Below are 17,069 nucleotides of genomic sequence, written 5' to 3'. Positions count from 1 at the left end.
GAAAGAAAGCCATAAGAAGTCTCCTTTGCAGTTTACAAGAAGCCATGTGGGGGACACAGCAAACATGTGAAAGAATGTGCTATGGTGAGATGAGACCAAAATTGAATTTTTGGGCCTAAAAGCAAAACGCTATGTGCGGTGGAAAACTAACACTGAACATCACCCTGAACACACCATCCCCACTGTGAAACATGGTGGTGGCAGCATCATATTGCGGGGATGCATTTCTTCAGCTGGAACGGGGAAGCTGGTCAGAGTTGATGGGAAAATGGATGGAACCAAAAACAGGCCAATCTTAGAAGATAACCTGTTAGAGTCTGCAAAATACTTGAGACTGGGGCAGAGGTTCACCTTCCAGCAGGACAATGATCCTAAACATTCAGCCAGATCTACAATAGAATGGTTTAGATCAAAGCATATTTATGTATTAGAATGGCCCAGTCAAAGTGCAGACCTAAATCTAATTTAGACTGCAGCAAGACTTGTAAATTGCTGTTCCCAGATGCTCTCCATCCAATCTGACAGAGCTTGAACCATTTTGCAAAGAAAAATGGGTAAAAATGTCACTCTCTAGATTTGGAAAGCTGGTAGAAACATCCCCAAAAAGACTTGCAGCTGTATTTGCAGCGAAAAGTGGTTCTACAAAGTATTGACTCAGGGGGGGCTGAATACAAATGCATGCCACATTTCTCACAGATGTATTTGTAAAAAATTTTGAAATCCATTTATGATTTTCCTTCCACTTCACAATTATGTGCCACTTTGTGTTGGTCTATCACATAAAATCCCAATAAAATACATTTGCGTTTTTGGTAGTAACATGACAAAATGTGGAACATTTCAAGGGGTATGAATACTTTTTCAAGGCACTGTATCTATCTATCTATCTATCTATCTATCTATCTATCTATCTATCTATCCATCTATCTATCCAGTATATATATATATATATATATATATATATATATACAAAAAAAACTCCCTAAAAAAATTCCCTAGGTTGAAACAGTGTTGTCAGATGATCTAATGATCTAAATGACACCTTGAGCTTTACTATTCTGCTAAGTTACATAAGGTGCCCTAATAATATCATTTTAATCAACAGACTTTGTTGATCATATTTTGCAGTAAATATATGTTGACATGTAAATTATTTAAATGTTGCATTGGGAAACAGGACAAGAAAATAATATGTTTTAGTTATTATTTTAAACTTTTTATTCCCAAGGAAAAAAAGAATATGCATCCAAACTTGCTACCAAATTATGGCCCTGTCTGTCCCTCATTCTCTCCTTCTGACATTTACTTGCGATCATATGTGAGATTCCTAGTGGATGAAAAGTGTTTGAAATTGACTACAAAATGTCAGTTGTATGGCTGGCTTTATACTTAACCCCCAAAAATATGTCCTAACGATAATTATCCCTTAGCCTCTGTGTTAATGGCACTCAGGTCTCCTGCCTGCCAGGTCTCCAGGTCTCCATGTAGCGCCAAAATTTTGGCACTAGGATAACCTGCTTTGACATTCGTAAAATACATCGAGAAGAAGGATAATAAGAAAATGTTTCTTTTCTTTTGCGTACTCAACTTTGCTATAAAAAAAAAAAATCAAAATATAGATGATTGTTTACTGCCTTTGGTGAAAGAAGTTAGTGTGTTTCTTTTTTTTTTTTCTGTCTCTGAATTAAGATGTTTAGCTTATCTCTATCTTTTAGATACGATGGTACCGGAAAGGGGAGTTCATTGTTGCAACAACAGTATCAGTAACAGTAGTAGAGGATGTCAAAAACCTATTTTAGGGCTCGTTCACACTAGAATGCGATGCCAGAGAGCCGTGGTCCCATGTGGCTTCCCGCACCACATTCTGATCGCAATGCCCTTGCAATCTGCTGCGAGGGTTAGTTAAAAGTTAACAACATCCTAAATGCTGGTCACAAACACATTGCATTTGCGCACAGTGGCCTGCACCAAATCACATGGTAGAAAGTACCATGCGATGCGGTTGCCGAGCGTTTCAAAAAGTAGTGCATGCACTACTTTTCATGCGGTGTGATTTCAGCCCATTCAAATTAATGGGCTTGAAATCGCAGTGCACAGAGCAGCACGTTCCTGTGCATTTCAACTCAGGGCATGGTGTGAATTGGCCCTAAACTATAAAAAAATATTTATGTGAATACAAAAATATCTATAACATCTTTTGTCAGTGATACATATGTTGTTAAAATGTTTTAGTTTAACCACTTGCCCTCCAGAGGATTTACCCCACCCCCCTTCCTGACCAGGCCATTTTTTGCATTATGGCGCTGTGTTACTGTAATTGACAATTGCGCGGTCATGCAACACTGCACCCAAATTAAATGTATGTTCTTTTTTTCCCACGAATAGAGCTTTCTTTTGGTGTTGATTGCCTGTGTGTTTTTTTATTTTTTGCGCTATATAAAAAAAAGTCTGACAATTTTGAGAGAAAAAACTATATTTTTGACTACTTTTTGCCATTAAACATGTCCAGTAAAAAATGTTTAAAAATCTAATCTCGGCATAAATTTAGGCCAAAATGTATTATGCTACATGTCTTTGCTAAAAAAAAAATCCCAATATATGTAAATTAATTGGTTTACGTGAGAGTTATAGCGTTTACAAATGGCGGTATATATACTGGGATTTTTTTAAATTTTATTTATTTTTACTAGTAATGGTGGCGATCAGTGACTTATAGCGGGACTATGGGACTGTGGCGGGCATTCTGACACTGAGAGGAACTGACTTGGTGTCACTGACATCCCCAGTGACACCAATACAGTGATCAGTGCTAAAAAAAGGACTGACACTGTACTAATGACACTGGGCAGGAAGGGATTAACATTTGGGGTGATCAAAGGGTTAACCGTGTGCTGTTTTACTGTGTGCTGTGATTTACCTTGGAGACATGTTGCTGTGCAGAGAGATACAAAACAGCATGTCCATGCGTGTGTGTGCTTCACTGTTAGCACAGTGCTATGCATGGTTCTGCTATGTAAAGTCATGCATAGCAGTGTGCAGGTGCTGACAGAGGTGAGATCTGTATTGTTTACTTACAGTTCTCTACCTCTGGTGGTAATGCTTCTAATGCGAGTAATCACTGGCCGGGACCCGATGATTGATAGCCGAGGCCGCGGATAGCTGCGCAGGTAGGGCATGTGCATGAATCGCACGCGCCCCCTACCTGGAAATGCAAAATCACGTATATATACATGGTTTTGCGCATCCGTGCTGCCCTGTAGCAGCGTTACTACTAGGATGGACGGGAAGCGGTTAATAGATACTGTATATAAATATATCTGAAATAATTTACACTGTACAAGCATTACCAGAGAACAACAGAAACAAAAACATTGTCAGTTGATACACATTTTACTCCAAGTAAAAGCAAGCTTTGCTGCTGCCTTTCCTTAGAATGTTAGCCAGTTATACTATGCAGAGACTGCTTCCCCTTATTGATTGTTGGCACAAAGTCTAATGCAGCAGCCAGAAAGACTCTGTGAAGATAAGCTTGCGGGATGAACTGAGAAGGTTTTATTTTCCATAAACTAGGCAATAAACAAGCAAGTGGTTACTGGCATCTGTCAATCATCTATTTTAGGCTGAGCAGGTTAAGGAAAAGGAATCCTTTGCGTGGTTTCATTCATTATTGCATTATTGCATAAAGGAAGCAATCCTATTTGATTACATGGTATATGCATGCAACTCTTCTGTTCGTCAGATAGCACTATTTTATGAATTAGGTCATATTTCTGTGTATTTGTGTTTTGTATATTTTCCTGGGTTTTGGAAAAGCCTTGCCCTACCATTTGGCATGGATTCCTATTCTGCATATCCTTGTTTCTGGAAAATGACCTCCAGAATACTACATTTATTACAGCAGTTGTGCACTTGAAAGTAAAACTAAAAGCAGACAATTGTATTATTTCCTCTAATCCTGATTCTGGATATAATGGAACAGCAAGGAATCCAATTCATCAGACTATAGTCCATTCATTTTGACATACAGACACTGGATAGTCATCAACAGCAACTGAAGATCACAGTGAACACTTCTGCAGAAATATGGGGATATATATATATATATACATATATATATATATATATTGCCAAAAGTATTGGGACACCCCTCAGAATCATTGGATTCAGGTGTCTAATCATCTCCATGGCCACAGGTGTATAAGATCAAGCTCCTAGGCATGCAGACTGCTTCTACAAACTTTTGTGAAAGAATGGGTCGCTCTCAGGAGCTCAGTGACTTCAAGTGTGGTACTGTGATAGGTTGGCACCTGTGCAATACGTCCGTCCATGAAATGTACTTACTACTAAATATTCCACAGTCAACTCTTAGTGGCATTATAAGAAAGTGGAAGCAACTGGGAACGACAGCAACTCAGCCATGAAGTGGTAGGCCATGTAAAATGAAAGAGCGGGGTCTGCACATTCTGAAGCGCACAGTGCGCAGAAGTCACCGACTGTCTTCAGAGTCAATAGCTAAAGACCTCCAAATGTCATGTGGTCTTCAGATTAGCACAACAGTGTGTAGAGAGCTTCATGGAATGGTTTTCCATGCCCAAGCAGCAGCATCCAAGCCTTACATCACCAAGTGCAATACAAAGCATCGGATGCAGTGGTGTAAAGCATGCCACCACTGGACTCTAGAGCAGTAGAGATGTGTTCTCTGGAGTGATGAATCATGCTTCTCTTTCTGGCAATACAATGGATATGTCTAGCTTTGGCAGTTGCCAGGAGAACATCAGTGCCTGACCTCACAAATGCGCTTCTGGCAGAATGGTCAAACATTCCCATAGACACACTCCTAAACCTTGTAGACAGTCTTCCCAGAAGAGTTGAAGCTGTCATAGCTACAGAGGGTGGGCCAACTCAATATTGAACCCTACGGACTAAGGCTAGGTTCACACTTCTGCAGCTTGAATTTGATCCGTTTCTACAGCGCGTTTTACGTTTTTGTACGTGCGTTTGTTATGCATTTTTGCAGTGATTTTGATGTGTTTTGCATTTTTTCTTGTTGCTAGGCAGATTAAAATGTGGCAAAAATGCAGCAAAAACGCAGCAAAAAGGTACTACATGCTTTTCTGCAGCATTTCCATTGAAGTCTATAGAACCAAAAATGCAACTTTTTGCATTTAAAAAAGTCCCTGACTCTTTCCAAAAAAAGCACCGCGTGAAATGCAGAGATGTGAATGTGTTGCATAGGAAATCATGTTAATTGGACTGTAGTGCATTCATGCAAAATGCTGCGGAAAAAGCTTAGGTGCGAACCTAGGGTCAGACTGGAATGCAATTAAAGTTCATGTGCATGTAACGGCAGTTGTCCCAAAACGTTTGGCAATATAGTGTGTATATATATATATATATATATATATATTACACATACTAGTGTTGTAGTGTTGGGAAGGATCGCAGGGTAGTATTTGCAAATATATGATGCAGGTGGGTGATCCCAAAGGCTTTCCACTTACTGGCATATTGTAGTTTAGCAAATTCAGGATGTGCAGCATTTGACCATATAGGGGTATACTAGGTAAACATTTGACACATTAATGTAAATCGTGCTGCTATTGTTAACTGTCTATACAGCCAGTACAATATTTTTCAGCAAATGTAAACTAGATAGCTATAAAAAGATATTGACAAACATACTAATAGACTAAAACCTCTTGTTTGGCCTCTTGTTTGAGCATCAGCATTTCTGGATGTAATTTCAGGCAATTGGTTTGCATGTATTCTAGCATATTTTTGCTTGTGTTCACGTGCACTTGCGTGTATGAGCATTTGCGCGTTAAGTACATTCCTAGGCAAAATCCATTTATATTTATGCTCATATGTGCGTATTTGGGCAAATTACTGGCCAGGAATGCAAATTTTTCTATTTTTTTTTTCACAGTCAAGAATACGCAGCACTAGTAGTGGGCAGCACAGTGGCTAAATGGTTAGCACTTCCACCTGGTAGTACTAGGGTCGTTGGTTCAAATTCCAACCATGGCACCACCTGCCTGGAATTTGCATGTTCTCCCTGTGCCTGTGTGGGTTTCCTCCCAAACTCCAAACACATGCTGGTAGGGTAATTGGATCCTGTCTAAATTGGCCCTAGTATGTGTATGTATGGATGTAAGTTAGGGGCCTTAGATTGTATGCCCCTTGCGGGTTAGCAACTGATGTGAATTTACAATATATATGTAAAGCACTGTGTAAATTGAGGGTGCTATATAAGTACCTGAAATAAATAACAGTTTATGCACTTGTGTGTACAGGCACATTGTAAACAATCTGTTGCTTTTTAGAGCAGTAAAAAAAAAAAACCCACAGTGCTGAGCTTTTCTAAGTTGAAGTGTGCAAGAGGCCTAAGGGTAGGGATACAAAAGTGCTTTGTAACCTGAGAAACTAAAAAAAAATTACAGACTGAAATAAATTACATACAGAGATGTCTTCATCACAAAATATGTATTCCTACAGCATATGACTACCAATAGTATTTAATTCAAGAATACACAGCGCTAGTTTATGCACTTGTGTGTACAGGCACGTTGTAAACAATAGGCTGCATTTTAGATCAGAAAAAAAATACCCCCACTGTGCTGTGTTTTTTTTGCTGAAGTGTGCAAGAGACGCACGTTGTTACAAAGCAAAAATTACAGACTATAAAAAGTTACATACAGAGATGTCTCCTTCACAAAATATGTATTCCTACAGCATATGACTACCAGTAGTAGTTTAATTCCAAAGACTTGAGTTTGTGAGGATGGGCTTCAATAGGAATTCTACAACCATTACTTATTCAATATATACATTATATAGCAGGCACATTTACAAAGTACTAATATGTTAATATGCTTACTGATACCTGTTTGATTGCTTTTGGCGATGCTCAATGTAGAGGTGAATCATATCCCTTTGTCCCACAATATGGGGTACAGGTGAGTCTTAATATCAATCCAGGGGGATAGTAAATGTAAACAGGAAAGTATTGCCGCTACTCCCGACCAGCCCAGGTGAATAAATGATAAAAAAGCGGCCTCAGCCTACATGTCTCCACCAAACTACACACTCTGATGCATTTTGCCCAGCATTTTGGGTGGGGCGAAATGCATCAGGGCGTGTAGTTTGATAGAGAAATGTAGGCTGAGGCTGCTCTTTATTGTTCATTCCCCTGGGAGGGTTGGGAGTAGCGGCAATACTTTATTCTTTACATGTTAATATGCTATTATCAACATCATTAAAATCAGCAACAACAAGCACAATGATTCTAACACTCACAAAGTTAATGGTCTTTTAAAGCCACAAACATGTTTATGGTACATGATATCCAGGTAGTCTACACTGTGAAAATACTTCACCTGGCAATTAACAAAACATGTTTGATATTGCTCCCCTTTGAAGAATGGTGCCAGTACTTTTGGCAAGTTAGCATATACGGTATGTTCCTTAAGCTCTCTACAGTGTTTAGCTTAAGGGAGTAGTTAGCTTTCAAAATTCTTAGCATGTTTGACCCCCCCCCCCATCCCTTCCGAAACCTCCGAAAGTCTATTGGCATCTTAAAAACCTATCGATCCAGATAATATGATGACTTTACAGTTCATTTACATGTACAGAAATGTGCCCATTTACTCAGGGTCCTTTAACTCCTTTTTCCCACAACTCCCTGGGTTCTTGGGCATGCCCAGGGAAGATAAGTTCCTCCCTCAGCAGATTAGAAAGGTCACACCTGATGAGGCAGAGGTAGTTTGACAAGTGATCTACAACCAGATGAGAGGCCCCTAACTGTCCAGACAACTGTTCTGGCTGCTGGTCAGGACCCTAATAGCACACAGCTTCCCTGGAAGACCCAGCTACTGTAGGGAGCCCCTCCCCAACTCTAACCAGAGTACTCCAGTTCCAGTGAGGTGTCCCTTTGTCTATGGGCCTTGAATCCCTTCAGCTGTTCACCTTTGTTACCAGAGCCACCCTGAACTTCACAGAGTGGGATGCTGTTTATGAGGATAAACACAAGTTTCTGTATTCTAAACTGTTTTAATGACGTAGTAATTCTCAGCTTAACTCTTGTTATTATAGAGCAGTGATGGCAAACCTTTTAGAGATCGAGTGCCCCAACTGCAACCCAAAACCCACTTATTTATTGCAAAGTGCCAACACTGCAATTAAACCGGAATACTGAGGTTTTAGTTTAGATAAAAACAACCCATGCATTAACATCTTTTGTCTTAAAAGAAAAACACAACAGAGCTTCCACTGACCCCCAGTACAAGGGGGCAAAGATTCACTGACCACCAGCACAAGGGGGCAAAGTTCAACTGATCACCAACACAAGGGGGCAAAGTTCCACTGATCACCAGCACAAGGGGGCAAAGTTCCACTGATCACCAGCACAAGGGGGCAAAGTTCCACTGATCACCAGCACAAGGGGGAAAAGCTCCACTGACCACCATCACAAGGGGGCAAAGTTCCACTGATCACCAGCACAAGGGGGCAAAGTTCCACTGATCACCAGCACAAGGGGGCAAAGTTCCACTGATCACCAGCACAAGGGGGCAAAGTTCCACTGATCACCAGCACAAGGGGGAAAAGCTCCACTGACCACCAGCACAAGGGGGCAAAGTTCCACTGATCACCAGCACAAGGGGGCAAAGTTCCACTGACCCCCAGAAGAAGGGGGCAAAATTCCACTGATCACCAGCACAAGGGGGCAAGGTTCCACTGATCACCAGCACAAGGGGGCAAGGTTCCACTGATCACCAGCACAAGGGGGTAAAGTTCCATTGATCACCAGCACAAGGGGGCAAAGCTCCACTAACCACCAGCACAAGGGGGCAAAGTTCCACTGGTCATCAGCACAAGGGGGAAAAGTTCCACTGATCACCAGCACAAGGGGGCAAAGTTCCACTGACCACCAGCACAAGGGGGCAAAGTTCAACTGATCACCAACACAAGGGGGCAAAGTTCCACTGATCACCAGCACAAGGGGGCAAAGTTCCACTGATCACCAGCACAAGGGGGCAAAGTTCCACTGATCACCAGCACAAGGGGGAGAAGCTCCACTGACCACCATCACAAGGGGGCAAAGTTCCACTGATCACCAGCACAAGGGGGCAAAGTTCCACTGATCACCAGCACAAGGGGGCAAAGTTCCACTGATCACCAGCACAAGGGGGCAAAGTTCCACTGATCACCAGCACAAGGGGGAAAAGCTCCACTGACCACCAGCACAAGGGGGCAAAGTTCCACTGATCACCAGCACAAGGGGGCAAAGTTCCACTGACCCCCAGAAGAAGGGGGCAAAATTCCACTGATCACCAGCACAAGGGGGCAAGGTTCCACTGATCACCAGCACAAGGGGGCAAGGTTCCACTGATCACCAGCACAAGGGGGTAAAGTTCCATTGATCACCAGCACAAGGGGGCAAAGCTCCACTAACCACCAGCACAAGGGGGCAAAGTTCCACTGGTCATCAGCACAAGGGGGAAAAGTTCCACTGATCACCAGCACAAGGGGGCAAAGTTCCACTGATCACCAGCACAAGGGGGCAAAGTTCCACTGATCACCAGCACAAGGGGGAAAAGCTCCACTGACCACCAACACAAGGGGGCAAAGTTCCACTGATCACCAGCACAAGGGGGAAAAGTTCCACTGACCCCCAGAAGAAGGGGGCACAATTCCACTGATCACCAGCACAAGGGGGCAAGGTTCCACTGATCACCAGCACAAGCAGGCAACGTTCCAATGATCACCAGCACAAGGGGGCAAAGCTCCACTGACCACCAGCACAAGGGGGCAAAGTTCCACTGATCATCAGCACAAGGGGGAAAAGTTCCACTGATCACCAGCACAAGGGGGCAAAGTTCCACTGATCACCAGCACAAGCGGGCAAAGTTCCACTGATCACCAGCACAAGGGGGCAAAGTTCCACTGATCACCAGCACAAGGGGGCAAAGCTCCACTGATCACCAGCACAAGGGGGAAAAGTTCCACTGATCACCAGCACAAGGAGGAAAAGTTCCACTGATCACCAGCACAAATGGGGAATGTGCCACTGACCACCAGCACAAAGGGGCAAAGCTCCACTGACCACCAGCACAAGGGGGCAAAGCTCCACTGACCACTAGCACAAGGGGGCAAAGTTCCACTGATCACCAGCACAAGGGGGCAATGTGCCACTGACCACCAGCACAAGGGGCAAAGTTCCACTGATCACCAACACAAGGTGGCAAAGTGCCACTGACCACCAGCTCAAGCCACTCACAGCCAATCCAATATATATATATCCTTGGCAGTGCATTGACCGGCCATGCGAAATCTCGGACATACGGTGGCTAATGAATCGTGGCTTGTGAGGTCATTGCCTGGTGTCGCTACTCCTTTCCGAGCATGTGCATGGCCCCTATGTGCGCTGTTATCCGATGCTCAGCTGCTGGGGTGACTTGGCTCGCGTGCCAACAGAGAGGTATCTGTGCGCCCACTGTGACACACGTACCATAGGTTCGTCACAACTGTTATAGAGTATTATAGGGATTATGCTATGTCCTGTTACCCTGATTGAGTCATAATGAGATTGCTGTAAAGAGTTAATGTTTGTGCAGCTTTCTGTGTATGCATGTTGTTTGCCATCATCAGCCAGATTTTCATTACTGTGCAGTTCATGCATGTTTTTTCACATGCATACAGTCACTATCTGACTGACCATTTGACTGATTACCTATTCTGTTAAACATTTAATCCCTAATCAAATGACATATAGTTTGTTAAAGCAGAGTATACAAGAAACAACTACTTTTTTAAAAATTTAACACAGTCCAGCTTGGGAGAAAGCATGCACGTATGCCACCATAGGAAGTGGCTGCACAGAGCAGGTAATTATAAAATGTTTTTTATTTTAGGAAAACAATATTTAACTTTAAAATTACATTAAGGCATTTATTTTCTATATGATAAAGTAAGCCTATTTTTAAAATCCAAAAAGAACATATGGAAACAAAATTATTGCCCCTAGTGACCAAAAAGATTTCATTCATATATCCAAAAAATAAACAAGGATTCTGATTCTCTCAGCATTAGCAACAACTCAGCTTCTATTTCCAGTCTTAAAGTGTTACTAAACCCAGGACCCTGCATTCACTATATCTGGTCTCCCACAGTACACACAACATGGAAATGCAATTATTTTAGTAAATATAAACTGCTAAATACCTCAGCAGTTAGAGCAGTCTTGTGACTTCTATCTGTGTCCAGCAGAGCACATGTTAAAGCTTTTTAGGAGGAGTTTTCATTCTGTTCTAGGAGGATGCAGAACCCCTGATAGTGCTGATTGGCCCTGTGCTGATCACACGCACTCTCCCAAGAAAAGAAAAAAACTCTCTAGCAATACACACCAAACTGAGCATGTGCAGATTGTCTCCAAAGGATATGTCTTATCAGGAGATAAGAGGAGGACAATGGAAGGAAGGGAGGATCAGAGAAGTCAGGATCAAACAGCGTTTTTACACAATGCAAGGTATTAACCTCTTAGGTTCCACAGTGAGTATAACAAGCATGCTTTACTGAATATACAGACTGATTTTACTGTTGTGGGTTTAGTAACACTTTCACTTGCATTTGTTTTGGCTATGGGGCAGGAAGTGAAGGAAATTCTTTCCAATGGGACACAGATGGCAAAAAATAAACTAACACGGGTTATGACCCTCCATTACTCTATCCAAAGTGGGGAAAAAAGTTTTGCCCTCTAGATCTACTTTAAGGAAACCTGTGATTACAGAAATATATATGCGGCTATTGCTGACCACCTTTTTAAAACGCACAAGGAAGTGAATCAGGATTGTTGACTTGACTGCAAACTTTTGTTGTGGGTCACTAATTCAGTCTATTTGAGCTAGAGATCTCTAGGAAACAACATTTTCTGATCACGCATTTCTTTAAAGATTTATAGAATGGGAAACTGGTTTGATTTTTAGGTGGTATGAAAGCAGTGACCTCTGTCTGGACAGTGCTGATTGGCCCTGTGCTGATCACATGCACTCTCCCAAGAAAAAAAACCCTCTTCCACTACACACCAAACTGAGAATGTGCAGAGTGTCTCCACACGATATGTCTTATCAGGAGATAAGAGGGGGACACTGGAAGAAGGGGAGGAACAGAAAAGACAGGATCAAACAGTGTTTTTACACAATGCAAAGGATTAACCCCTAAGGTTCCACAGTGAGTATAACAAGCATGCCTTACTGCATATACAGACTGATTTCACTGTTTGTGGGTTTAGTAACACTTTAATATTGCTTTTCAGTCAGTGTCACCCTTGTTTCACAGGTAGAATATTGAGATCAGAAAATAGGAAATGTTAAAGTACTACCTGAAAGAACCCTGGAGGCATGGGTCCACCTGGCATTCCATCGTTTGGTGGCATGTTACCCATAACTGGACTGGGAGCAGCTGCTGCACTCTGCAATAATAAGTAAACAGAATATATTAACATTCCTGAAATATAAAAGGAACAAAGATACACAAATCTGTGTCTAATAGTGTTTGTGTTGATGGGCTTTTGTTAGCATCAGATGGATTCTGCATTCCCATACTAGTCTATGGGAATTCAAAACCCACTTGAAGCAGGTCAGAAGGAGGTCAACAGCAGGCCAAATGCACCTGTCAATGAATTGAAAATTATTTCAGAAGCATGTCAAACCAATCTCAAGCCATTGGCAAAAGCCCAAAGCCCATCCACACAATCACATTTGATTTATGAATTCTGGAGCTGAAGAAACACTTTTCTCTTTCTAGCATATATCTGATTGTTGTAGGCAACAGCTCCATTTGCCCTATTATCCAGCCAATAGCACATAATAGTATATCTGAATTAAACTGCTGGAGCTTTTAAAGAATTGTGATGAGTAATAAACATTTTGTCATTTCTAAATCTTTATTGAACAAACAAGTACAGAGGAGGAAACACTGCCTTCTTAGGATTTATAATAACTGTAATATTAGGAGGAATGCGTAATCTGCGATACTGTTTGTGACTTTTAAATGTTCAAGATGCATTTTTTTAATGTACCAAACCAAATATTAATACACTTAAAAATATATACTGAATACTCGTATATAACAATATACCATATCAACAGGATACTTTTCTAAAAGACTAAAATAAACAAAATACTTATTTATCTACCAAAATGGTCAAATCATTGTTTCATGTTTTACGATGGCAGATACTATTACCTCAATTGTCCTTTAAGAATTTTTTTTTCACAAATTCCTGGTGAATTTTTTATATTAATACTGCTAGCAGCTAACATTCTCTGTTTCCCATATGACGATTATACTCATTCAGAACAGCTACAACATGTTAGCTTTCCATTATGAATCTACTGGGCTTCCTTAGCTTCTTCAGTCCTAGGTCTGACAGTAGTACTATTTGCACCAGTACTGATTTACTGGTTCTGGAGTCCTGGAAGCTTTTTACTTTTCAAAACATATGCTCACTTAGCTTTGTAAAACAAATGAAGATGTGTTCACTTTGAATACTTTTTTTTAATTACACTTTTATGTGCAATTAAAAGTTAAAAACTGGATGTTTGCTTGTACATGATTTGATCATTGAAGTGAACACAGGTTAACCTCATTCACTGTAATCATATGCATTCCAAACGAAATATAAACTTTACAAAGTGAATTTGTTATACTTTTAGTAAATCAACCGCAGTGTTTCAGCAGAGATGGGCTATGAAACCTATAGCTGGTGCATTGTACATGCTTTATAAAGAAAAGCATCTACAATAGGTGAGTGTTTAAAATCATAGCCAAACTTTGAATTTACAGAAAATTGTGGGTTTGCTTTGAATAGTGATTATCAAGGAATCTTATCTTTCTATATGAAAAACTGTCAAAAAATAGTTCAAAATTAAATGTAATTAAAATGATTACTTTGTTCAAAGGTTACAGAAACATAACAAGCATTGTTAGAGCTTCCCATTTTCATTTTCTAACTGTATTGGAAAATTACAGCCTTTCAAATTATATATTGCCATCTATGATTAGCGAACTATTAACACATGTTCATCCTCACTATTCTCTCTAGAACTTTCTTTTTTTAATAGACCCTAGCCTTAGGTTCTCATGGCATAAGTTTAATTTGCTCAATATCTGCTTGGGTGTGATCTGTGTCCTGCAACAAAACTAGTCTCTCTCTGGTGCACCTCAAGCTCCCTGTGACACCTCTCTAACTATTACTGCAAATTAAAATTTTTGGAGACAGATTGGTAGTCACTTTGCTGTCACACAACCAGTATCAATACACAAATCGACACTATTTATTGTTAAACTGTTAAACTAATGCTTGTTAGGAGTTAGTATAAATATTTGGGGAGGTCAAGTGATCGGGTCCTCCTACCCAGACCTTGGTCTGGTGTGGGTTTGTGAGGGTTTGTGAGGAACAGCTGTATTGCATAGGTCTGAAGCCTATAAGGCCTAGGCATGTGTTATAGGCTCTGCAAGGGAGAGCCTATCTGCTTGCCTTGAGGCATGAAAAGAATGGAGTCCTGAGATGAAGTACTAGAGGTTTCTTCTACCATGGACCCAAGACTGTGGAGAGCCTGGGAAAGTGTCAAGGTGGACACATCCAAAGAATCCCTGCATGGTGCTATGAGATTTTGGTTTGTATAGGTTTCTACTCTGTCTCTAGTGGTGCCCACTTCCGGATGTCGTCCCTATATACCAATGCCTGATTACCACTTACCTCCTGTGAGTTACTTACTAATGTGTGCAATAAAATGATTATTTCATACTGCACTTAGTCTGGTGCCCTCTCCTTTATCTTCCACTACAGAGTCCAGCTTAACTCTATAGGATGCTGCCTCATGACTGTGCTATCCATAACAGCTGAATACTTCCCCACTACCTATGGGACTGTAATGTGCGAACCTCATCTCTCCAGCGCTAGCATATGACCTTTCGCTACATGCTCAAGCATTTAATTGTACAGCAGAGAGATACTATTTATTCCCTTAGCTGAACATTCCCGATTACCCATGGGACAGTAATATCCATACACACCTCTCCAGCGCCAATATATTACCTATGGTTTCTATAGGAGAGAGCGGTTGCTACAGAGATAGAGAACGTTGGATGCAAGTCAAAGGCCTCTTTTCTGTACTGCTGTCTATCTTGCTATTTTGTCTAAGGAGTCTGCTGGTCTGTCTGCCAACTGTCCTAGGGTGACCTGTAATCCTCTCTCCCTGATTTTGGTTGTGAGCAATAAATTCACTTTTGTTCAGCCTAAAAGTGACTAGGTGAAATGTCAGCCCTCCTTGATGCTGGGGATCAGGGGGGCGCTACAGGTGTCACAAAAGATGACAAATCTTCAATAATGGATACCATGCATATGAAACCTTTGGAATTTGTTCCATGACTTGAGCAGCTTCTAAGGGCGTTTGGAAAACTCTTCTGAATGATGGAAACTGACTGCTGGAAAACGTAGGTTAAAAAACATCAGTTTAGCTAAGTTTATGTGCGTTTGCGCTTAGAAGCGTTTTTTAAAGATAACATCAGGAGACCTTCCCAAATGCCCAGAATGCACTGAAAATAGTAAAAAATTAACTATTTCAGACATTTTGAGATAAATAGAGAGAGCAGAAGCAGAGAGAGCAGTATGTGTTGAGATGACCTGTCTTTTCTGGTTGTATTCACTATCCCATCATGAGCATAATGCAGCATGTTCTAACATTTTTTCTTTCATGCGAAACCTGGAACTGACTGCGCTGGTGTCATAGTTGCACTTGAATACATGGAAAACGCTGTGCATGCATTTCTGATGATGAAAAAAAGGCTTTGGACAGCATCTGGAAAGCATCTGGGCATGGAACAGTTAAAAAACGCTTGTAAAAGCAAACGCTTAAAAACATGGTTAATCACAAGCGTTTGGCGTTTGAAACGCAGGTAAAATCTACTCCTGAGCGCAAGTTTGGTGCGTTCAAAAAAACGACTGCCTGTAAACGACTGTAAACAACTATGTGTACATAAACACATAGGAAAACATTAGGGAGAGTTCATGGGCTACTGAAAAAAATGCTGAACAGCTCCTGAACATCAGTTTAGGAGCTGCAGTGTACATGAGCCTTAATTCCAAAGTGAAAAATTTTCTGACTTGGTACATGGTATTGCTCCCTCCACCTACCTACATTACACAGGTTATATGCTTAGGCCCCATGTACACGGGACACTTCTGAACGATGGAAACTGACTGCTGGAAAATGTAGATTAAAAAAAGTCTGTTTAGCTGCGCTTGCATACTGCGTTTATGCGCGTTTATGAGCGTTTGCGTTTAGAAGCTTTTTTTAAGATAACCTCAGGAGACCTTCCAAAAAAGCCCAGAATGCACTGAAAAACAGTAAAACATTAACTATTTCAGACATTTTGAAAGTAATAGAGAGAGCAGAAGCAGATAGAGGAGTGTTTGTTGAGATTAGCTGTTTCTTTTTTTTTTTTTGTGGTGTTTGGATGTGTTCCAGCTCATTTCTGTGCAGAAATTATTGCAGCAGTGTCTAACATATTTTTTTTCATGCAAAATCTCAAAGTATGGTGTACCAGGTCCATTTGAGTACCGGGACAACGCTTTTCCTGCATTTTTCATGATGAAAAAAAGGCTCTGGACATCTGGAAATGGAAGAGTTAACAAAAAGAATTTCAAACACAAAAACCTATAAACGCGGTTAGTCACGTTTACACGCGTTTTGCGTTTGAAATGCTGATATAATCTACTGCTGAATGCAAGTTTTCTGCATTCAAAAAAACAACTGTAAACTCAACTGCCTGTAAATGACTGTAAATGATTATGTGTACATGGACACATAGGGAAATATTAGGGAGAGTTCAGGGACTGCTGAAAAAAAACGCTGAACAGTTCAGAAACATGAGTTTATCAGCTGCAGTGTACATGGAACCTTGGTGTTAAGACTTGTGGTTGACAAAAAGTGTAAAGAATCTGACCAACTGATTCTGTTTTTGTATCTGTTTTGTCCATCTGATCCCGCTATGATCTCTGTGGCTCT

At 41.0% G+C, this 17,069-nt stretch overlaps 1 protein-coding gene across 2 annotated transcripts in view; it reads right to left on the bottom strand.

Moving 5' to 3' along the window:
• SSBP4 (single stranded DNA binding protein 4) overlaps nt 1-17,069 on the bottom strand; it is a 631,862-nt gene that overhangs the window by 168,128 nt on the left and 446,665 nt on the right. For both annotated transcript variants that reach the window (XM_089687906.1, XM_089687907.1), the window contains one exon: nt 12,377-12,466. In XM_089687906.1, coding sequence (XP_089544032.1) covers nt 12,377-12,466 — 90 coding nt within the window. The remainder of the gene's footprint in view (nt 1-12,376; nt 12,467-17,069) is intronic.

Source organism: Staurois parvus, unplaced genomic scaffold, assembly GCF_062004578.1.
Source record: "Staurois parvus isolate SC_StPar_1 unplaced genomic scaffold, SC_StPar_1.0 ptg000439l, whole genome shotgun sequence".
NCBI classification, from domain to species: domain Eukaryota; kingdom Metazoa; phylum Chordata; class Amphibia; order Anura; family Ranidae; genus Staurois; species Staurois parvus.
This window is presented reverse-complemented; position numbering and strand designations above follow the sequence as displayed.